The sequence below is a fragment of the Mustelus asterias genome, chromosome 19 (genome assembly GCF_964213995.1).
Source record: "Mustelus asterias chromosome 19, sMusAst1.hap1.1, whole genome shotgun sequence".
In the NCBI taxonomy this organism is placed as follows: domain Eukaryota; kingdom Metazoa; phylum Chordata; class Chondrichthyes; order Carcharhiniformes; family Triakidae; genus Mustelus; species Mustelus asterias.
Window position 1 is genome coordinate 81,681,758 of NC_135819.1, and position 25,144 is coordinate 81,706,901.

At 44.0% G+C, this 25,144-nt stretch overlaps 1 protein-coding gene across 4 annotated transcripts in view; it reads right to left on the bottom strand.

Moving 5' to 3' along the window:
* The window catches only part of dmtf1 (cyclin D binding myb-like transcription factor 1), a 73,827-nt gene extending 49,544 nt beyond the window's left edge, over positions 1 to 24,283 (bottom strand). For 2 of the 4 annotated variants that reach the window (XR_013500205.1, XM_078235989.1), the window contains exons 1-2: positions 24,155 to 24,277; positions 2,718 to 2,833 (exon numbers count right to left, since the gene is read on the bottom strand). Coding sequence is in view for 2 of the 4 variants with exons in the window: in XM_078235989.1 (XP_078092115.1) it covers positions 2,718 to 2,826 (109 nt within the window). In the remaining 2 variants the exon portion in view is untranslated. Of the gene's footprint in view, positions 1 to 2,717; positions 2,834 to 24,154 lie in introns of all 4 variants that reach the window. The other 2 variants (XM_078235990.1, XM_078235991.1) reach the window with 2 other exon arrangements.
* Positions 24,284 to 25,144: the final 861 nt, after the last annotated feature.

Below are 25,144 nucleotides of genomic sequence, written 5' to 3' on the forward strand. Positions count from 1 at the left end.
ACCCCCAAGCTCTATTCCTCCAACTTGGCCTTTTTGTGCTTGTCTGCCCTTCACTCCACCATTGGCAGTCATATTTTTATGAAGGATGCATTTTGCCTCGATAAACTTGTCTTTTTACAATTAAGCACCACCAGCTCCTCAAGGGTAATTATTAATAATAATAATTTATTATTATTAGCAATAAATGTGAGCCTCGCTAATGATGTCTACAGCCGCAGTCTACTGCGAGAATATCCCATAAAACACTGTGCCAACAATGATGATTTCTCCCTAGGTAAGTTTTCAGTTCAATTAACTTTTTACAAACATATTTTGACTTTTCTTCAATTAAAAGACCCCCTCAGCGCTAATTCTTCTCTCTATATTTTGAAAGGTAAAGCAAAATTTGGGCTTCACAATCCCCTTTTCAGCATTTTACCATTTCCAGGTTCACAATTTAAATATGAAAAATGTGAATATTAAATTAAACATATGACTTCACAATTACGTCTGTGTACCAATATTTCAATTGTTCCCTGGCCCCTCTAATCCTGTTTCACTCGAACACCATACTTTGGTCTTCACCCTCCAGGGCTGGGGTGAGTAGTCGGCATCTTTTTATTAACCCAAAATGATCAGCCTGAACTAACATTGCTTGCATAGCACACACTGAATCATTCTGATCAGCAAATGGTCAGAATTATATGTCATTTTTTTGTGGGTCTCCACAAAACCACTGAGGACCTGACCCTCACCCTCCTCAGCAGCTGCCCCTCATCTTTCCCCAGCCCACACTCCATCGCTACCCCAGGCAGGGTAGATAGCAAGAAATGTTCCCGTTGGTGGAGGAGTCAAGAGAGGACATAGACTTAAAGAACTGGTAATGACGCAAAGGGAAGGCCTGCTATGATCTCTGGAATGCATTGCCCAGAGTGTGGCAGAAGCAGATTCAACAGGTCAAAATCCTGGAATTCCCTTCCTAATGGCATTGTGGGTCAACCCACAGCATAGGGACTGCAGCAATTCAAGGCAACAGCTCACCACCACTTTCTCAAGGGCAACTAGGGCTGGGCAATAAATGCTGGCCAGCCAGCGATGCTTATGCCCCACGAATGAATAAAAAAATTCAAAAGGGAATTGGATAAGTACTGAAAAGAAAAAAAAATACAGGGCTATAGTGACAGGTTTGGGGAGTGGGGCTAGCTAAATTACTCTTGAAGAGAGTTGGCGCGGTCACAACACAGTGAATGGTCTCCTTTCCTGCTGTAATCTATGATTCTATTCTATAATTCTAAATGTAACCTGTTACATTTTCAATGAACCTTCCTAGCACCTAGTTACTGTTGTCCTGGCTAGCTGATATTTCAGAGGCTAGAATGACACATCACGTTGTATGGTAGGACGCTCGTAATCATCGATGATTCTAGTCCTTGGTGCATGGAGAGAGGTGGCAACCAATTGGGACTCAGGGTCTGGGTGGACAGAAGAGAGTTCCAGTTGCTGGTGAGGTTTGGGGTCTCAGCAGAGTGAGCATGCAGGAGCTTTTCTGAGGCCTGGGTGCTGGAATAAATGCAGTGACCAGGGGAAATGTTTAAGGGGGAGGGAGGTTTTTCATGCAGAGAGTGGTGGGTGTCTGGAACTCGCTGCCAGAGGTGGTGGTGGAAGCAGGCACATTAGCAATATGTAAGAGGCATCTGGATGGGTACATGAATAGAGAGGGAATAGAGAGATACGGTCGAGTAAGGACAGAAGGTTTAAGTTTAGTTAGGGCATCATGATCAGCACAGACTTGGAGGGCCGAAGGGCCTGTTCCTGTGCTGTACATTTCTTTGTTCTTTGTTCATTATTCCCTATAGGGTCTGAGTTAAAACTCTGCAAGAATAAACAGCAGTATTTGCAATTTAAATAAAACAGGATATTCACAGTTTTCCCTTCCATTCTGTCTGTGGCCCAGAAGGTATTTACAATTTGATGGCTTGTGACTAACTGGATCTTTCCCTAACATCATGCACTTAGAAAAATAATCTGCAGCATTTGTCTTCTTGGCTAAACCATCCAACACCCAAAAAAGGGAGAGAAAGAGATGCGATAAAGAAAAGAATGAGAAGTAGAAAAGAGATAGAAACAGGAGAAAAATTAAAACTATATGTCACTCTCAACACACAGAGTCACAGAGGTTTTCAGCATGGAAACAGGTCCTTTTTTTTAAACCCCTAAGCTAATCCCAATTGCCCGCATTTGGCCCATATCCCTCTATACCCATCGTACCCATGTAACTGTCTAAATGCTTTTTAAAAGACAAAATTGTACCCGCCTCTACTACTACCTCTGGCAGCTTGTTCTAGACACTCACCACCCTCTGTGTGAAAAAATTGCCCCTCTGGACACTTTTGTATCTCTCCCCTCTCATCTTAAACCTATGCCCTCTAGCTTTAGATTCCCCTACCTTTGGGAAAAGATATTGACTTTCTAGCTGATCTATGCCCCTCATTATCTTATAGACCTCTAGAAGATCACTCCTCATCCTTCTACGCTCCAGAGAAAAAAGTCCCAGTTTATCCAGCCTCTCCTTATAACTTAAACCATCAAGTCCCATAATATCCAGTCATATATACATATATTACATTTGTAAGGAGTTCATTTGTATATTACACATCCAGTAATATATAAATGAACTCATTTCTTATACATGTTCTTTTAAAACAAACATGAAAAAAATAATGTATGATCCAGCTTACTGTTCTGAGGGCAATGCAAGATCAGATTGCCTTCTGTGTCTTGGGCTAGAGTTACTGAGCTGATTGTTTCCAAGGTAACTGTGCCTGATTCGTCCTCAATTGTGTTCATACTCAATCTGAAAGAAATAAGACGTAAAATTTAAAGTATGTATATCTTGTGATGATGTGGAGATGCTGGCGTTGGACTGGGGTAAACACAGTCTAACAACACCAGGTTAAAGTCTAACAGGTTTATTTGGTAGCAAAAGCCACGAGCTTTCGGAACAGGCTGTTCCTTCGTCAGGTGGGTGGGAGTTCTGATCACAAACAGGGCACAAAGACACAAACTCAATTTACATGAATAATGATTGGAATGTGAGTCTTTACAACTAATCAAGTCTTAAAGGTACAGACAATGTGAGTGGAGGGAGCATTAAGCACAGGTTAAAGAGATGTGTATTGTCTCCAGACAGGACAGCTAGTGAGATTTTGCACATCCAGGCAAGCTGTGGGGGTTACAGATAGAGTGACATGAACCCAATATCCTGGTTGAGGCTGTCCTCATATGTGCGGAACCTGGCTATCAGTCTCTGCTCAGCGACTCTGCGCTGTCGTGTGTCGTGAAGGCCGCCTTGGAGAACGCTTACCCGGAGATCAGAGGCTGAATGCCTGTGACTGCTGAAGTGCTCCCCCACAGGAAGAGAACAGTCTTGCCTGGTGATTGTCGAGCGGTGTTCATTCATCCGTTGTCGTAGTGTCTGCATGGTTTCCCCAATGTACCATGCCTCGGGGACATCCTTTCTTGCAGCGTAACAGGTAGACAACATTGGCCGAGTTGCAAGAGTATGTACCGTGCACCTGGTGGATGGTGTTCTCGCGTGAGATGATGGCATCAGTGTCGATGATCCGGCACGTCTTGCAGAGGTTGCTGTGGCAGGGTTGTGTGGTGTCGTGGTCACTGTTCTCCTGAAGGCAGGGTAGTTTGCTGCGGACAATGGTCTGTTTGAGGTTGTGCGGTTGTTTGAAGGCAAGAAGTGGGGGTGTGGGGATGGCCTTGGCGAGATGTTCGTCTTCATCAATGACATGTTGAAGGCTCCGGAGGAGATGCCGTAGCTTCTCCGCTCCAGGGAAGTACTGGACGACGAAGGGTACTCTGTCCACCGTGTCCCGTGTTTGTCTTCTGAGGAGGTCAGTGCGGTTTTTCGCTGTGGCGCGTCGGAACTGTCAATCCTTGAGTCGAGCACCATATCCTGTTCTTATGAGGGCATCTTTCAGCATCTGGAGGTGTCTGTTGCGATCCTCCTCATCTGAGCAGATCCTGTGTATACGGAGGGCTTGTCCATAGGGGATGGCTTCTTTAACGTGTTTAGGGTGGAAGCTGGAGAAGTGGAGCATCGTGAGGTTATCCGTGGGCTTGCGGTACAGTGAAGTGCTGAGGTGACCGTCCTTAATGGAGATGCGTGTGTCTAAGAATGCAACCGATTCCAGAGAGTCGTCCATGGTGAGTCTATAACAACTATATGATGACATCAGCAAGTTCCATCCCACCATCAGACTCACCATGGACTACTCTCCGGAATCGGTTGCATTAACCTGTACTTAATGCTCTCTCCACTCACATTGTCTGTATCTTTAAGACTTGATTAGCTGTAAAGACTCACATTCCAATCATTATTCATGTAAATTGAGTTTGTGTCTTTGTGCCCTGTTTGTGATCAGAACTCCCACCCCACCTGACGAAGGAACAGCCTGTTCCGAAAGCTCGTGGCTTTTGCTACCAAATAAACCTGTTGAACTTTAACCTGGTGTTGTTAGACTTCTTACTGTATCTTGTGATGCTCAGTGATGTTTTTGTTTGGGTGGCACAATGGTTAGCACTGCTGCCACACAGCACTAGGGACCTGGGTTTGATTCTGGCCTTGGGTGACTGTCCGTGTGCACGTTTTCCCTGTATCTGTGTGGGTTGCCTCCCACATTCCAAAGATGTGCAGGTTAGGGTAGATTGGCCATGTTAAATTGCCCCTTGATGTCCAAAGATGTGTTGGTTAGGTGGATTAGCCATGGTAAATGTGTGGGATTAGGGGGATAGGGCAGATGGTGGGGGGGGTGAGATGCTTTTCCAGAGAGTCGATGCAGACTTGATGGGCCGAATGGCCTCCTTCTGCACTGTGGAGATTCTATACAATTACTTTAAAGGCCATAAATAAATACAAGTTGTTGTTCATATAGAGATAAATTTTGGGTAGGACTTCAGGAGAATTTTCCATTGAGGAAAGTGGCACAGGAATTTTGCTATTTACTATGCACCAGCTCGGAGCCTCGATTAATGCTTCATCTAAAAGATATTACCTTTGGAGAACGTACACACACTCAGTATTGCACTGAAAGGGTACACTAAATGATGCACTTAAGTTCTTGGAACAGGTCTTAAAGCCACAACTTGCTGATCAAATAACATCATTGAGCCAATCTAACACTTAGTCATGAGAGTCAGAGTTCCCAACTCTGCTTGGAACATTCCTGAGGGTACCATAATGATATTCAGATAATTCCCTCTCCATGAAGTGATAGCAAAAATGTAGGTGTCAAAATGTTGTTTCTATTTCAAAACATTAATGTTACAGAAACTAACAAATGTCTCCAATGTAGGTTGAAGACACTTGACAACAATTTTTATTTTGGTGAAACTAGTTGCCAAAGAGATTAAATCATGTGCTTGTACATAGAACAGTACAGCACAGAACAGGCCCTTCGGCCCACGATGTTGTGCCGAGCTTTATCTGAAACCAAGATCAAGCTATCCCACTCCCTATCATCCTGGTGTGCTCCATGTGCCTGTCCAATAACCGCTTAAATGTTCCTAAAGTGTCTGACTCCACTATCACTGCAGGCAGTCCATTCCACACCCCAATCACTCTCTGCGTAAAGAACCTACCTCTGATATCCTTCCTATATCTCCCACCACGAACCCTATAGTTATGCCCCCTTGTAATAGCTCCATCCACCCGAGGAAATAGTCTTTGAACGTTCACTCTATCTATCCCCTTCATCATTTTATAAACCTCTATTAAGTCTCCCCTCAGCCTCCTCCGCTCCAGAGAGAACAGCCCTAGCTCCCTCAACCTTTCCTCATAAGACCTACCCTCCAAACCAGGCAGCATCCTGGTAAATCTCCTCTGCACTCTTGTAATAAAACATTTATATTATTCTGTGCTTAAACAGAGGTTGTTTACATACAGGTGTTCAAGAAAGTGAACTTTGAGATTTGTTTGCCTACGTACAGTTGCAGTGGGAATTATAACACTATAAAATGTGAAGGAGCTTGTATTAGATGCAATGAGTGCTGTGAGGGATAAAACACAACGCTTGTGATTTGTGATCAGAGAAATAAAGTAAGTGGAGAGCAAGTTCTGTGGCTTCCATTGCAATGAAGGAATCCTTTAAATTTAAAGACAGCTTTTATCTGCCTTTCCTGCAATATAACAATGCAAACAGTTGCAATTAAATACACTGAGATTAAGAAATGGGAATAGCTCAGTATTACAATATCCAGCAAAGGAGTATGTGCTAAACTGGCAAGTGGGACAACCACTTGTGGTTGTGGCCTTCTGCGTCACTTCAAAGTATGTTTATTCCACAGAGAACTTAATCCATTGAAGTTGTATCTGAAAGCTTGATTTGTGACTCCGTCTATTTCGATTGAGATAGTCAGGTTCAGTGTGAGGTTGGAAGCAAAATTTAATATCTTTCCACAGTCAGAGTCAGTCTGAGAATTATGCATTTGAATTGCAAGTAGAAGCTGGACTTCTGATGAGCTGCTGACATCAGTCTTTCACCCTTAGATTGAGGGATATGCTTCCCTTTCTATTTGATTCGCTGGTTTTTCCCATTCAGTAAGTAGAGACATTCCATGGTTAATCTGTAGTACATTTATCATTAAGCCACTGCAGTAAACCAATTGTCTGTAGCCCTTTGAATAGAACATGGAGTGCTGCCTGGGTTGAATCTTTTTACGAGGAAGTTAGTTGGATGTTTATCTAATATACCAATATCCTGTTCAAAACCATCCTGATTGACCATATTAAGGGGTTTAAATTTGGGACTGGTATTTTCCAGATATCAAAAGTTTACTTGCAAACAGTGGTTATAGCTATGCCAACTGGTGTTTTATTACATTTCTAGCTGATCATGTGTCAGTTATGCACTAGATTTAAGTGGAAAATGCACCTGATTTAAGACATAGGAGCAGAATTAGGCCACTCGGCCCATCGAGTCTGCTCCGCTATTCAATCATGGCTGATACTTTTCTCATCCCTATTCTCTTGCCTTTTCCCCATAACCCATGATTCCCTTATTAATCAAAAGCCTATCTATCTCTGTCTTAAAGACACTCAATGACCTGGCCTCCACAGCCTTCTGCGGCAAAGAGTTCCATAGGGTCACCACTCTCTGGCTGAAGGAATTCCTCCTCATCTCTGTTTTAAAGGATCGAGGTTGTGCCCTCTGGTTCCAGTTTTTCCTACTGGTGGAAACATCCTCTCCATTTGAGAAGTTGGATATAATAGCAAGAGAAATAGGGTCATCATATGTACTCTTTTACTTTCGATCTAATCCCTACATTGGCAAGTTGCTGAAGAAATTAATGCATCCGGAAGGCAGAAAATCAATTTTTGGTTTATAGTGCATGATTGGTAGGTGAAATGGAATTGCAAACAGATAAACTGTTAAAAGAAAACAAAAGAACAGGAAGACAACATTCTGCCCCTTGACCGTGTTTGGCCATCCACTGATCTCAACTCCATTTCATCCAGAAACTTTGATATTCTCTTATCTAATCAGAATCTACTGATCTCAGTCTTAGAAATTTCAATTAACCCAGTAAGTTACAGACTTTTTGGGTGAGGGGAGATTTCTAGATTTCCACTATCTTTTGTGTGGAAGAAGTACTTCTTGATATCATTCCTTAACATAGGATTATGTACGACATATGGGACAGAAACAGGCTCTTCGACCCAGTCAGAACATGTACGTGTTTATGTTCCACTTGAGCCTCCTCCCATCTTTCCTCAATCTATCATATAATCCTCCATTCTTTCGTGGCAAGTGGTGTTCGACAAAGATTGGTGTTGGGACCATTCTTTCCCATCATTGACAGAGCATCAGCAATCAGTAAATGCAATTTTGAAATGTAGTCACTGTTGTAATGCAAGGAACATGGCAGCCAATTTGAGCATTGCAATCTTCCACAAACAGCAATGCGAAAATGAGCAAGTAATCCATTTTTGTGATATAGTTTGAGGGATAGGATAGTCAGGAATTCTGTTCATCTTCAACACAATGCCAAGGGATCTTTAATATCCACCCAAAGAACAGATAGATGGAGTCTCAGTTTAACATCTCATTCGAAAGATGGCATCTCCACCAGCGCAGCACTTCCTCAGTACTACACTGAAGGGCCAGCCTCAATTTTGCTCTCACGTCTTTGGAGTAGGACTTGAACCCAAAACCTTCTAACTCAGAGGCAAGTGCTATGCACTGAGCCATGACTGGCAGTTTAAAAAAACCTCAATTACATTGAAATAAAAACAAAACATTGCAGATCCTGGAAATCTGAAGTAAAAATGGAAGTGGTGGAAAAGCTTAGCAGGTCTAACAGCATCGGATTCTGAGGAAGAGTTACACTGAACTTGAAACGTTGGCTCCGTCTCTCCACAGTTGCTGTCAGATCTGCTGAGCTTTCCCTGCACATTCTGTTTTAATGTCCGTACGTTGTTCTGGTTCCCTCTAGTGTTCCCAAAAAGATCATTCACTATATTTCCCCAAGGATAGAATACAGGAAGGTTCTATTTATCAATGAAAATGTTTGTAAGGACAAGAATTACAATGATCAAACTGTACAGTAAAGTTTCATATTGTTATGGGCTGTGCAGTCCACTGTTTGTAATGTAACATGGAACTGATAGGTACCATAGAGGCTTTCCCAGCCTGAGTAACAAGGGTTTATAATATCGGAACCACATTTGTCTCCAGCCTGTGCTCATGTTTAACAATGCTCTGCCATTAAGTATTAGAGCTAACTTTCATAAGAGACAAAAGCACAACACTGGGAGGCTAGAACTCAGCATCCATAAACAGCAGGTCACGCAGCGTCAGCGGAGAGAAAAAAACCGAGTCAACGTTTTAGATCCATGACCTTTCATTAGAACTGGGAAAGTTAGAAATGTAACAGGTTTTAAGCAAACGGAAAGGGGGAGGGTAGGAAAAGAACAAAAAGAGAAGTTCTGTGACAGGCTGGAAGATGGCAGAGGTTAGAATTGGTGTTCCATGGCGAAGAAATGGTAGTGGGATAAGTAAGGGAACAGAAGGAGTGTACAGAGGAGATATGAATGACAGAATGATGAACCGTTACCATCCAAAGTGAAAAGAAGAGAAAAATGTAATTAGGACCACAGCCTGCAAAGAAAAAGGAAACAAAACAGAGGCAGAGATTATGGTCAGAAATAGTTGAACTCAATGTTGAATCCAGAAGGCTGAGTGCTTGTGTTTACATTGTGTTTACATTGAGCTTCAGTGGAACAGGGCAGCAGCTCGAGGACAGAGATGTCAGCGTGAGAGCAAGTGAAGGATTAAAATAGCAGATGACCAGAAGCTGAGGGTCATGCTTGTGGACTGAATAGAGGTGTTCTGCAAATAACTCACCAATCTGTGTTTAGTCTCCCAGTGCAGAACAGACCACACTGATCAGCAAAAATATGATACCAAATTGAAAAAAAGGACACAGAAATCACTGTTTCACCTGGAAGGAGTATTCACGGCCTTGGATGGTGAAGCAAGATGGTAAAAAGACATGTGTTGGGGCTCCTGCTCTTCCATGGAAAGTTACCATAGGGAAGGGAGGTGATGACTGAAGGCCCAGGGTGTCGTCATGATGCTTAGAGTGGAGGGTAAAATGTAATTGGTGGTGGGATCCTACTGAAGATGGATGAAATGATGGAGAGTGTCTTGTTGAACACGAAGGCTGCTGAGATGGAATGTGAGGACAAGGAGAACCCTATCATTGTTTGGGTGGGAGAGGGAAGCTGCTCTGTGTTTCTAGTATTGTCTGAATACAATTAGATGAATTGAGTGTCTTTCCAGTGAATCTCCAGCCCCGGTCTCAATACACTTTGAGCGTTTAATAATGAGGGCTTCTTTTCGATGCAAAGTATTAAATTCTGGAAATAACAGAAACTTGATAACTTGCCAGCAACTATAACTGTAAATGACAACCATGAGCTCCCATTGAATCAAGTGATTTAACAAGTTACAGTGATATGAGATTTACTTTACTGATTAAAACAACTGTATATTTATATCTATGATGTGGAGATGCCGGCGTTGGACTGGGGTGGGCACAGTAAGAAGTCTTACAACACCAGGTTAAAGTCCAACAGGTGTATTTGGTAGTATGAGCTACCAAAGCGTTGCTCCTTCTTCAGGTGATGAAGGAGCAGCGCTCTGAAAGCTCATGCTACCAAATAAACCCATTGGACTTTAACCTGGTGTTGTGAAACTTCTATATATATTACATATACACACACATACATAGATAGAAGCATCAAGGACCAACAATAGTGTAAAATAATGCGTGAATCATAGAATCACAGAATTCCTACAGTGCAAAAGGAGGCCATTCGACCTATCAAGTCTGCACCAATTCTCCGACAAAGCATCTCACCCAGGCCCTTTCCCATGTATTTGCCTTGCTAATCCCTCTAACCTACACATCTTGGGACACTAAGGGGCAATTTAGCATGGCCAATCCACCTAATCGGCACAGCTTTGGAGTGTGGGAGGAAACTAGAAATGCCAAAGCCAAAATAAACACGCAATAACAATAAAATGCAATCAGTGCAACCGTGTCTTAGACTCAAAAGTGCATCCATCTTTGTTGGTGTTTTGACAAGCATCAAAAATTCTAAAATAAGTCCACTGACTGCCCAAAACACTGTACCAATTGTACAGTATAAAGACAAACAGCCATTCTCATTATCGATGATAAAATATTCTGCCTTTTTACAAAATATACATCTGACCCTGAATTGCAAAGTAATTAATGAGTCTGTTAATGTCAGTAAAACGAGGAAGATAATCATCGACTTCAGGAAACATAGAGGACAACATGCCCCTGTCTACATTAATGGTGATAAAGTGGAAATGGTCGACAGCTTCATGTTTCTAGGTGTCCAGACCACCAACTATCTGTCCTGGTCCCTCCACGCTGATGCTATAGTTAAGAAAGCCCACCAATGCCTCTACTTTCTCAGGAGGCTAAACAAATTTGGCATGTCCACTATGACTCTCACCAATTTTTACAGATGCATCATAGAAAGCATCCTTTCCGGATGTATCTCAGCTTGGTATGGCTCCTGCCCTGACCAAGACTGTAAGAAACTGCAAAGGGTTCTGAACATAGCTCAGTCCATCATGCAAACCAGCCTCCCATCCATTGACTCTGTCTACACTTCCCGCTGCTTTGACAAAGCAGCCAGCATAATCAAGGATCCCACGCACCCCAGACATTCTCTCTGCCACCTTCTTCTGTCGGGAAAAAGATATACTTTACTTATAGAAATATGGAAATACAGTACAGTATGGACTCAGAACTGGAGGCAGCTAGTTACACAGGTCCCTCGTAGTAAGACTAAACCCCCAAAAGCCCATGCTACCAATGACTTCACTCATGCATGCTCATATCTGCTAAAGACATCAGTTTATACATTCAAATAGGAGGATTCTTACGATAATACATCTCCCCCATTAATTTCAATTTCTCAATGAAAACAACAAAGAAACTCATGCCTCAACTATACATCAGTCTTCCAGCTTTACAATGTCGCTGTGACCTGCACAGTATCACTGGTGACTCAGCAGACACTGGTGAGGCTTGTTTCAGTGGAGCTGGACTTGTGGGTGCAGAAGTAGGTTGAGTATCTGTGTTGGTTACTGCCAAAATTCCTTACGTAGCCACCATCATTCAAGTTGAAATGTCTCTCATCACGGTAGTCATGTCTCCCCTCTTGTCTCTTTTCCACTCTCGCTCTGTTATCTGGGTGTAGCAGATCCATGTGAAACTTTCTACCCATCAGTACTTCAGGTGGTGGGAGTTGTTGTTGTTGCTTGTGGCATGATACAAACCGGAACAAGAACTGAGAGAGCTTGGTTCGCAAAGGATCACCTGTGATTCTCCTCGATCCTCCTTTCAGTGTTTGAACAGCTCACTCTGCAAAACCATTTGGAGTTGGATGAAAAGGCGCAGTAAGCACATGGCGTATTCCATTTCTTTGCATAAACTCTTGGAAAAAAATCACTTGTAAACGTTGAACCGTCATCAGAAACGAGAGAATCCGGTAAATCATGAATTGCAAAAACTTAGCATGGCTTCTCAATCATGACAAGAGCTGTCATATTGTTCACTTTGTGCATTTCTAACCATTTAGATTGTGTGTCCACAATGATTAAAAACAAAAGAGAAAACATTGGAAAATCTCAGCAGGTCTGGCAGCATTTGTAAGGAGAAAAAAAGCTGACGTTTCGAGTTCGAGGGTCATCTGGATTTGAAACGTCAGCTCTTTTCTCTCCTAACAGATGCTGCCAGACCCGCTGAGATTTTCCAGCATTTTCTCTTTTGGTTTCAGATTGCGGCATCCGCAGTAATTTGTTTTTATGACTAAAAACGTATGATCCATAAAAGGCCCTGCAAAGTCCACATGAAGTCTAGGCCACAAGTGATCAGACCATTCCCATGGACATAGTGGTGCTGGTGGCATCATCTTTTGGTTGATCTGACACGCAGAACAGGATCTCACTTTGTTCTCCAAATCCTGATACACATTAGGCCACCAAACATATGACCTGGCCAAACTTTTCATTCGGGAGGCACATGGGTGATCCTCATGAACTTCATCCAAGTCTTGTGAAAGACCAGGGGGTGGGATGACTACTCTGGACCCCCAAATGATACAACCATCCTGCACACTCATCTCAGGCCAACCCTGCCGAAGGAATCTCTTTACCTGGGATAGAACAGGGTCCAGTCCGGTCTTAATTTGTTTTGCATCCATTGGAGAATGTGAAAGTGTTTCGAGCAAGGAAATTGCATCTGGAGGAAATAATTTCTTGGTAAGCATGTCTGGTAAAGGAAAGTGGTGACTCAACGGGTCTACGTTTGCATTGTCCTTCACTGCCCTGTACATGATGTTATACTGGTAAGCTGACAATGTGAAAGCCCAGCGCTGTATTCTCACTGAGGCTATAGAAGGAATGCATTTGGATTCACTGAAAAGACTCATCAATGGTTTGTGGTCAGTACATACAATGAATGAATGACCATAAAGGTACTGATGAAATAGTTTCACAGCAAAGACAATGGCTAACATTCCTTCTCAGCTGTTGTCAGCATACGTGATGCACACCCAATGGGTTTTTCTGACCCGTCCTCCATCAGATGAGAGAGTACAGCCTCATCACTGCAGGACGAAGCATGACAGAATGAGCTTTCTGTCCTGATCAAAGTGAAGCAGCAGATTAGCTTACTGCGGCGCTTTCACAGCCTTGAAAGCTTTCTTTTGTGCTTTCACTTTGTTTCTTAGTTAAGTAGCAGGTTGGCATCAACACTGTTGAAAGGTCTGGCAGAAACTTCCCGTAGTAACTTACCATGCCCAAAAATGATCTGAGCTCGGACCCTCTTCTAGGGTGGAGCTTCCTTGATAGCTCTGACTTTGCCTTCCACAGGAGACAGACCCTGCCTGCACTGTGACTTTGTGACCCAAATATCCCACACTCTGTGCCTGGAAGATGCATTTACTATGCTTCAGGCACAGCTCTGCCTCTGAAAATCTCTTTAAACATTTGATCCAGGTTGGTGAGGCTCTCCTCCTCAGTTTTCACTATGATCAGGATGTTGTCCAAGTAAACTACTACATGAGAAATCCCCTGCGACAGATTGTCCAGTGTCCTCTGAAAAACTGCCAAACTGGAGACAACCCTGAAAACCAGAGGGTTGTATTTGAATAAACCCTTGTGAGTGTTGATTGTGACATGCTGTTTTGAGTCCTCCTCTAACAAAAGCTGCTGCTATGCATGGTTCATGTCAAGTTTTGAGAATGTCCGCAATGGGTAAACATCCAGCTTGGAGGCCTGATTGATGGTAAGTTTGTAATCCCTGCATATGTACACCGTACCATCATTTATAAGAATATGAACAATTGGAGCTGCCCAACGAGAGAATTGAATTGGCTCAATGATCCCATGCCTCTGCTGCTGCTCCAACCCCTTCAATTTACCTTCCATGGCATAGAGCACTGTAAGAAGTCTCACAACACCAGGTTAAAGTCCAACAGGTTTATTTGGTAGCAAAAGCCACTGGCTTTCGGAACGCTGCTCCTTCATCAGGTGAGTGGGAGTTCTGTTCACAGACAGGGCATATATGTGCCCCGTTTGTGAACAGAACTCCCACTTACCTGACGAAGGAGCAGCGCTCCGAAAGCCAGTGGCTTTTGCTACCAAATAAACCTGTTGGACTTTAACCTGGTGTTGTGAGACTTCTTACTGTGTTTACCCCAGTACAAAGCCGGCATCTCCACATCATAGAGCACTGTCCCAAGCTTGAAAAGGTGAGTAGCCTGAGGATCAACAAGCAACTTAACTGGAATGTCACGCAAGGTATCCAGTTCATCTTTAAAAACCTCAGGTTATTTCTGAATGCCATCCTTTCACTCCAGTTCAACGGAATTTTATTGAGCCAGTCACGCCCTGGTAAACTCAGCCCTTTCCCTTTCACCATCAAGAGCTGTTCTCTTGCTTCTTGGCTGTTGTCTGCAATGTCCACCACTAACACCCCAAGCAATGGTATAGCCTCTCTGGTGTATGCCCGAAGTTGGATGCCTACCTAAATAAGGGCTGACATCTGCTTAGAGCCACAAGTCTTCTTGCAGGTCACCTCATGCCTATTACAGGTGCAGATGCTCCCGTGCTCACGGCCATTTTGATTTGCTTTCCATTGGCCTCACTGTGGTATAGATAGGCTCCGCACACCCCTTACTCACATTAAACATATTGTAACAGTGCTTCTCTCCCTGCTCTGAGCTTTCAAGGACATGCATAGCTGAATTTTTGAATTTGAATTTCCCTGCCTTCAACTTGCTCTTAGCACCCTGCATTTCTTAACTAAATGACCCTTTTTGTTGCAATGGTGAGTGTCCATAAATTTACAATGATTTGTACAGTGTGCCCCTCCACGTCTGACACATTCCACTGCTTTTACCTTTCTACTTGCAGTCTCTTTCTTTATTTGATGCATCGCACCCACCCGATTACAGCCATTGGCCTTCTGAAGATCTTTTGCATTGCTGAAAGCCATTTCGATGTCCTGAGAAATTTCGAGACTTCTTGAAAGTCAGTGTGGTTTCTCCCAACAAACAACGCTGAATGCCACAGACTAATCTATCCCGGAGTACATCCTCCGATACTCTTCCAAACTCACAATGTTCAGAGAGTTATTTTGATTCAGCACCAAACAGACTGTCTTGTCTTCTGAAAATGACTATGGAACTTGAGACGCCGGACAATCACTGAGGGCTTAGGATTGTGGTGATTCTGAACGAGTGCAATTAAATCCGCAAATGGAATGTTCCCTGGTTTCTGTGGTGTTGCTAAATTCCTCACTAGCTTGTAACACACGGAGGAGAATTGAGCGCTTTTTAGCTTCATCTACAAATCCATTTGCCAAGTAAAGGTATTCCAACCTTTCCGCATATTCAGTCCAGTCCCCATTCTCTTCCACAACCTTGCGGACAGCCCCAAACATTGTCATGATGCTGTTGTCAGTAAACTCTCAAACCCACTCCGCTGATCAGAGCCCTCGACTGCTGCTCATGTTGCAAACAGATTACTCACCAGATAACACCTAGCTACACCTACATAACAAAGACACCTGTCAGACTCCTAGTTATCGACTACAGCTCAGTCTTCAACACCATTATTCCTACGAAACCCATCTCCAAACTCCGTGTCCTGTGTTTTGGCTCCACCCTTTGCAACTGGATCCCGAACTTCCTAACCCACAGACTACAATCAGTAAGGTTAGGCAACAACACCTCTTCCATGATCATCTTCAACACTGATGCCCCACAAAGCCATGTCCTCATCCCCTTACTTTAACCCTTATACATCTATGACTGTGTGGCCAAATTCCTCTCCAACTTGATTTTCAAGTTTGCTGATGACACCATCGTAGTGGGTCGGATCTCAGACAATGACGAGACAGAGTACAGGAAAGAGATAGAGAATCTGGTGAACTGGTACGGCAACAATAATCTCTCCCTCAATGTCAACAAAATGAAGGACATAGTCATCGACTTCAGGAAGCATAGTGGAGGGCATGCCCCTGTCTACATCAATGGGGCGAAGTAGAAATGGTGGAGAGCTTTTAGGTGTCCAGATCACCAACAACCTGTCCTGGTTCAACCCCACCCCCCCCCCCCCCCCCCCCCGCCTCTACTTTCTCAGAAGATTAAGGAAATGTGGCATGTCCACTACGGCTCTCACCAGCATTTACAGATGCACCATAAAAAGCATTCTTTCTGGTTGTATCACAGCTTGGGATGGCTCCTGCTCTGTCCAAGACTGCAAGAAACTACAAAGGGTCGTGAATGAAGCCCAGTCTATCACTCAAACCAACCTCCCACCCATTGATACTATCTGTACTTCCCGCAGCCTTGGAAAAGCAGCCAACATAATTAAGGACCCCACGCACCCCGGACACACTCTTCCACCTTCCTCCATCAGGAAAAAGATTCAAAAGTTTGAGGATACATACCAACCAAGTCAAGGACAGCTTCTTCTCTGCTGCCATCAGACTTTTGAATGGACTTACCTCATATTAAGCTGATCTTTCTCTATACCCGAGCTATGACTGTAACATTAGATTCGGCACTCTCTCCTTTCCTTCGCTATGAACAGTATGTTTTGTCTGTATAGCATGCAAGAAACAATACTTTTCACTGTATACTAATACATGTGACAATAATAAATCAAATCAAAATCACTTTTTTAATATTCATTCTTGGGACATGGGCATCGCTGGCTGGCCAGCATTTATTGCCCATCCCTATTTGCTTTGAAGGATAGTTGAGAGTCAACCACCTTGCTGTGGCGCTGGAGTCACATGTAGGCCAGGCAAGAATGGCCAATTTCCTTCTCTAAAGGACTTTCGTGAACCAGGTGGATTTTTCTGACAATCGACAATGGTTTTATGGTCATCAGTAGATTCTTAATTCCATAATTGTTTTCTATTGAATTCAAATTCCATCATCTGCCATGACAGGATTCGAACCCGTATCCCCAGAACATTAGCTGAGTTTCTGGATTAATAGTCCAGCGATAATACAACTAGGCCATCATCTCACCTCTCCTTCCCTGTGCAAATCTTCGTAGCCATGCTGAACCTCGAATTTTGTTTTCCATTTATTTTACCATTTTCTCATTGCCAAAAAGATGTGATAACTCGGCCACAAAAAGGTGGTCGAAGGCATTGCGACATTCAATCTTCGTTACTTATAAAAATACACCACAGCATGGACTCAGAACTAGAGGCAGCTAGTTATACAGCTCCATCGTGGTAAGACTAAACTTGCAAAACCCAGCGCTACCAATGACTTCACTCGTGCATGGTCATACCCGCTCAAGATATCAGTACAGTGCGGCCCTGTTATAACGCGATGGTTGGGGTCCATAAAATGTTATCACGAGAAAAGCGGGGTCACGCTAAATCGGGGTCGCGCTGAATTTGCCAATTTTTTGCGGAAAAAAAAGGGTCCAATGATTCATCGCATTATATCCGAATTCGCGCGAAATCGGGGCGCGTTAAATCGGGGTTCCACAGTATATGAATTCAAATAGGAAGATGCTTACTATAACACACAAGTACCCACCCTACCAAGTTCCCTCAGGATCTTGTATTTCAAGATGATTACCACTCAATCTTCTAAACTCCAAGGGATACAGTCTCAGTGAGATAACTGCTCCATCCTAGGCATTAGTCAACTGAATCTTCTCTGAACTGCTTCTAATGCATTTATATCCTTCCTTAATTAAGGCGACCAAAACTGGTACACAGTCCTCTAGATGTGGCCTCACCAATGCCCTGCGAAACTGCAGCAGAACATCTTTTACCTTCCTTTCCCCTTGTAAAAAAATGACAACATTCCATTTGCCTTCCTAATCACTTACTGAATTCCGACTTTTCCTGATTCAGGACACCCAGATCCTTCCGAGTTATGCAATCTCTCTCCATTTAATTAATATGTTGCTTTTCCATTCTTTTTGCCAAACTGGACAAGTTCACTCCATCAATCAAATTGTTACCCACCCAGTTAACCTATCTACATCCCTTTTCAAACGCCTTGGGTGGGATTTTCTGGCCACACTCGTCCTGAAAGCAAAAACTCCCGCCTGAGGTCAACAGACCTTTCCATGGTCCGCTCTTCCCCCCCTATGATTCCTGTGGTGGGCAGAACAGGAAAATACACCCTCTTATGTCCTCTTCATAACTTACTTTCCGACCTATCTTTGTGTCATCAGCAAATTTAGCAACCATACATTTAGTCCCTTCATCCGAATCATTGATATAAATTCTAAATAGTTGAAGGCCCAGTACTGATCCTGAGGCATCCCACTCGCTACATCTTGCCAACAGTAAATCAAATTAAATCAAAATAACCCATTTATACCTACTCTCAGTTTCTGGTTAAGTAACCAATTATCTATCCATGAGCTCTTATTTTGCATAGCAATCTTTGACGTGATACCTTATCAAATGCCTTCTGGAAATCAAGTATACCACATCCACAGGTTCCCCTTTATTCATGTTGCTCATTACTTCTTTATAGAACTCTAATAAATTTCGTCAAACATGATTTCCCTATCACAAAACCATTTTAATTCTGCCTGACTGCATTGGGATTTTCTGAGTGCCTCGTTATAACCACAATAATAGAGTCCAGCAATTTCCCCACGACAGATGTTAAGTCAAATGGCCTGTAGTTTCCTGGCTTTGTTCCTTTCTTGAATAGAGGAACCACATTTGTTATTTTTCAATCTGGTGGGACCTTTACAGAATGTTGGAAATTTTGGAAAATAATCAATGCATATACTATCTCAGCAGCTGCTTCTTTTAAAATTCTGGGATGAAGTCCATCAGAATCTGGGGACTTGCCAGTTTTTGGTTCTAATAATTTCTCAGTATCCTCTCCCTGATGATTGTAATAGTTTAAAGTTCTTCCCTCCCTTTTACCTCTTGATTCACTATTGTTTCTGGGATGTAATTTGCATTCTCTTTGGTGAAGAAAGATGCAAAGTATCTGTTCAATTAATCTGTCAATTTATTTAATTACAATGGATAATTTGGCTGAACTAATAAACTGTTTGCACTGTTACACTGCGAGAAAGGACAGATCGCAGCTGTCTTGAAAGTAATTGTCTGATTCCTTTATTGGAAACCACAAAACTTGCTGTTGAGCGACGCTTTAATTCTCTAATCTCAGGCAGTGACCTGGAGATTATGACTTTTGAGGTTCGACTTTCTAATTTAGCACCCAGCTGCTCATAATCCTCAGCAGAACCTCTTTCCTAGTTCTACCTATGCTGTTGGTACCTACGTGAACCACTGGATCCTCCCCTTCCCACTGTAAGTTTCTTTCCACCTGACAGCAGATGTCCCAAACCTAGGCACTGGTCAGGCAACACAGCTGTCTGAACTCCTGCTCTAGGCTGCAGAGAACTGTGTCTATTTCCCTGACCATTCTGTCCACAACCACCAATACATTCCTATTAACTCCTCTTGCTTGAATGGCTTCCTGTACCACGGTCCACCCTGTAGCCACTGCATCATCCATTCTGGCGACAAAAACCTTGAACCTGTTGGACAACTTCAAAGGCTGAGGCTCTTCCGCCTCTACCTTCTGATGCTTTGGAACGTTCATTATACTGATGTAATTCCTTTTAAAGTGTAAGATTTTACTATAGTGCTAAATGTAACTGTAAGATCCAAGTGGCCAAAAAGATCCCTCAAGTTTCCCCACAAACTCTCCAAAGGCATGTAGGTTAGGTGGATTGACTGTGGTAAAATTGCCCCTTAATGTCCAAACATGTGTGGGTTAGACAGATTAGCCATGGTAAATGCATGGTCTTATGGGCATAGGAGGGGGCCTGGGTAAGATACTCTGTCAGAGTCAGTGCAGACTCGATGGGGTGAATAACCTCCTTCTGCACTCTCGGGAGCCTGTTTCTATAAACATTATCCAACGAAAAAGTACTCCCCCCACCCACTTATAAAACATTAAGAAACAAATATACAAATCCATCCAGAATTAGACAAATTAACCCATTAAAAAAAACTATTCCAAAAGATCATCTGACAAAACATTTCCATCAGATACTAGTCAGCTAATGGAAATGATGCATTTTGTTTTTTCTTCAGATGAACAAACTTCTGTCTGTATTTGTGGTTTTATCAGAATAGTTATTTTAGAATAAACGTTTATTGAGACATCAGAATGCATTGACAGCAGTGAGCAAACACCAACATAATTACTACAATATTATACCCAAACACACAGGAAAATGGGAACATAGGATCAAGAAGAAGTCAATTAGACCATCAAGCCTGTTCTGCCATTTCATAGGATAATGTCTGATCTTCGATCTAACTCCATATTCTCACCTTTACCCCACATCCTTAAATACTTTGGACCACAAAAATTACACCACCCTTTGAGAAGCTTTTTTTCTTAATTTCACTCCTAAAAAGTTTGGCTCTAATTTTTAAACTGCGGCTTCTAGTCCTAGACTCTCAAACTAAGGGAAATAAGCGCTTTTGACCCAATCAGTTCCCCTTATTATCTTGAAATCTGGAATCAAATAATCACATCCAAATTCTAGGCAACCCCTAGTTTAAGAAATCTCTCCTTGTAGCTTAATGTTTGTCAATCTAGATGTGGAGATGCCGGCCTTGGACTGGGTTAGGCACAGTAAGTAGTCTCACAACACCAGGTTATAGTCCAACATTATTTGGTAGCACGAGCTTTCATCAGGCAAGTGCCCCTTCACCTTATGAAGGGGGGGGGGGGGGCAGTGCTCCGAAAGCTCCTGTTACCAAATAAACCTGTTGGGCTTTAACCTGGTGTTGTGAGACTACTTACTTTGTCAATCTAGATGAGTGCAGCTCCAACACTGAGGAAGCTTGACACCGTCCAGGACAAAGCAGCCCACTTAATTGGCCCCATCATTCAATCTTCACTCCCTCCACTACTGATACAGTGGCAGCAGTGTGTACTACCTATAAAATGCACGTCAGCAATTTGCCAAAGCTCCTTCGACAACACCCACCAAACCCCTAGGACAAGGGCAGCAGGTGTATGGGAACACCACCACCCCACCTGCAAGTCCCCCCTTTCCCGCACCCCTCAAGCCACACAACATCCTGACTTGGAACTACACTGCTGTTCCTTCACCGTCACGGATTCAAAATCCTGGAATTCCTTCCCGGACAGCAGTCTGGGTGTACCCGCACCACATGGATCGCAACTGTTCAAGAAGTCGACTCACCATCACCTTTTCAAGGGCAATTAGGGATGGGTCCACCAATGCCTCTACTTTCTCAGGAGGTAAGGAAATTTTGCATCTCTGCTATGACTATCATCTTTTACAGATGCACCGTAGAAAGCATTATTTCTGGTTGTATCACAGCTTGATCTGGCTCCTGCTCTGTCCAAGACCGCAAGAAACTACAAAGTGTTATGAACGAAGCCCAGTCCATCACACAAACCAGCCTCACATCCATTGACGCAGTCTACACTTCCCGCTGCCTTGGAAAAGCAGCCAGCATAATCAAGACAGAGTACAGGAATGAGATAGAGAATCTGGTGAACTGATGCGGCAACAATAATCTCTCCCCCAATGTCAACAAAACGAAGGAGATTGTCATCGACTTCAGGAAGCATAAAGGAGAACATGCCCCTGTCTACATCAACGGGGATGAAGTAGAAAGGGTCGAGAACTTCAAGTATTCAGGTGTCCAGATCGCCAACAATCTGTCCTGGTCCCTCCATGCCGACACTATAGTTAAGAAAGCCCATCAACGCCTCTACTTTCTCAGGAGGCTAAGGAAATTTGGCATGTCAGTTACGACTCTGATCAACTTTTACAGATGCACCATAGAAAGCATTCTTTCTAGTTGTATCATAGCTTGGTATGGCTCCTGCTCTGCCCAAGACCGCAAAGAACTACAAAAGATCGTGAACGTAGCCCAATCCATCACGCAAAACAGCCTCCCATCCATTGACTCTGTCTACACTTCCCGCTGCCTCGGCAAAGCAGCCAGTATAATTAAGGACCCCACGCACCCCGGACATTCTCTCTTCCATCTTCTTCCTTCGGGAAAAAGATACAAAAATCTGAGGTCACGTACCAACCGACTGAAGAACAGCTTCTTCCCTGCTGCTGTCAGACTTTTGAATGGACTTACCTTGCATTAAGTTGATCATTCTCTACACCCTAGCTATGACTGTAACACTACATTCTGCGCACTCTCCTTCCCTCCTCTATGAATAGTATGCTCTGTCTGTACAGCACGCAAGAAGCAATACTTTTCACTGTATGATAATACATGTGACAATAATGAATCAAAATCAATAAATGCTGGCCTGGCGGGGTGGACCTACGTCCCGTGAACAAATAAAAAAAATTCCAGCAAATCTATAGACACACATGAATAAAGATAAACACGATACAGTAAAATTCTATGATACATATATATTTGATTGTATGCATATGTGCATTTCATCATATCCATATATAAATACAAACATTTTAAAAACAATTGCTGCAAAGAACTTTAAGACAAAATAAACAAACATGTTGCTCATTTAATATACATTTTTGTGTTTTAAAATAAACAAATGGACAAATCAAACGTTTCATTAAATTAGAATTGGCTGATAGTCAGTCATTAAATAGGCTGGAGCAGTGGCTCCAGCGGCCGGAGCAGTGGCTCCAGCGGCCGGAGCAGTGGCTCCAGCGGCCGGAGCAGTGGCTCCAGCGGCCGGAGCAGTGGCTCCAGCGGCCGGAGCAGTGGCTCCAGCGGCCGGAGCAGTGGCTCCAGCGGCCAGAGCAGTGGGTCCAGTGGCCAGAGCAGTGGCTCCAGCGGCCAGAGCAATGCCTCCTTGTGGCCAAATTCCCCATCAATTCGATTTTCAAGTTTGCCGACGACACCACTGTAGTGGGTCGGATCTCAAACAACGATGAGACAGAGTACAGGAATGAGATAGAGAAACTGGTGAGGCAACAATAATCCCACCCTCAATGTCAACAAAAAGAAGATTGTCATCGACTTCAGGGAGCGTAAAGGAGAACATGCCCCTGTCTACATCAACTGGACGAAGTAGAAAGAGTTGAGAGCTTCAAGGTTTTAGGTGTCCAGATCACCAACAATCTGTTCTGGTCCCCCCATTCCGACACTATAGTTAAGAAAGCCATCAATGCCTCTACTTTCTCAGAAGACTAAGGAGATTTGGCATGTCAGCTACGACTCTCACCAACTTTTACAGATGCACCATAGAAAGCATTCTTTCTGGTTGTATCACAGCTTGGTATGGCTCCTGCTCTGCCCAAGACCGCAAGGAACTACAAACAGTTGTGAACGAAGCCCAATCCATCACGCAAACCAGCCTCCCATCCATTGACTCTGTCTACACTTCCCGCTGCCTCGACAATGCAGCCAGCATAATTAAGGACCCCACGCACCCCGGACGTTCTCTCTTCCACCTTCTTCGGTCGGGAAAAAGATACAAAAGTCTGAGGTCACGTACCAACCGACTCAAGAACAGCTTCTTCCCTGCTGCTGTCATGCTTTTGAATGGACCTACCTTGCATTAAGTTGATTTTTTCTACACCCTAGCTATGACTGTAACACGGCATTTTGCACTCACTCCTTTCCTTCTCTATGAACGGTATGCCTTGTCTGTATAGCGCACAAGAAACAATACTTTTCACTACATACATGTGACAATAAATCAAATCAAAATCAGTGAGTCCAGCGGCTGGAGCAGTGGGTCCAGCGGCCGGAGGAATGGCTGCAGCGGCCGGAGGAATGGCTCCAGTGGCCGGAGCAGTGGGTCCAGCGGCCGGAGGAATGGCTGCAGTGGCCGGAGCAGTGACCCCGGGCCGCAGCAGTGACTCCAGTGGGTCCCGGGTCTATTGTGCGGTTGGGAGGGAGGGAGGGAGGGCAGCCGGCGCCATGTTGAACCGCGGTGTCGGTGCCGGGGGGCCGGAGCCCTCAGTGCGGGCTGTCCCTCAGTGTGTGTCCCTCAGTCCCTCACTCCGCCTCCCGCTCTCACTCACTCTCCGCTGCATTTACTTACTTCCTGTTTTCAGGTCCGGGCACTTTTTCTCCGAGAGACCAGGATGATAAAATGCCAGGATGCAGACACTCACTCACAGAGCGCTCTCTCTGCCGCCACCCGCCCGCCGGAAACACACCCCCCTCACCCACTGACCTCACATCCGCCCCGCCACCATGGCAACGCGGCCTGCAGCGGCCCAAAGCCTGCAGCTCTCAGACCCAGCCCCAACTGCAGCTCAGAGTCCCAACCCCACATTCAGCTGGCTCCCCACCCCCCCCCCCCCAAACCATTATTTTTATTAATTTATTTATTAGTCACAAGTAAGGCTTACATTAACCCTGCAGTGAAGTTACTGTGAAATTCCCCTAGTTGCCACACTCTGGCGCCTGTTCGGGTACACTGAGGGAGAATTTAGCACGGCCAATGCACCCTAACCTGCACGTCTTTCAGACTGTGGGAGGAAACCGGAGCACCCGGAGGAAACCCACGCAGACACGGGGAGAACGTGCAAACTCCACACAGACAGTGACCCAAGCCGGGAATCGAACCCGGGTCCCTGACTCTGTGAGGCAGCAGTGCTAACCACTGTGCCAATGCACCGCCCCCGTCTGCCTTTCAGATTCTGCCCCCCACTGTGTCCGTAAACATTGTTGTAAACCACAGACCTCGTCATCAAAATCAAACGGCTAATGTTGGGAATCTGAAATAACGACTAATGCTGGAAGGAGAAGAGCAGCATGATCTGTAGGACAAAGGCACAGTGTTAACATTTCACATTGAAGGCACTTCATCAGAACATTTCTGCCGGTGAACTCTCTGCAGCACAGAAAAGACTCTGTGCAACACATGGATTTCAATGAATCCAAATGAAAAAACAGTTGATTCCAGTTTGTATACATACAGGAATGGCCACAAGAGGATGCCATTCACTCCTCCCTGCTGAATGAAAATACTACACTCAAGTTAAAATTCCAACATTTACAAATCACTGGTCTCCTCTACGAGGAT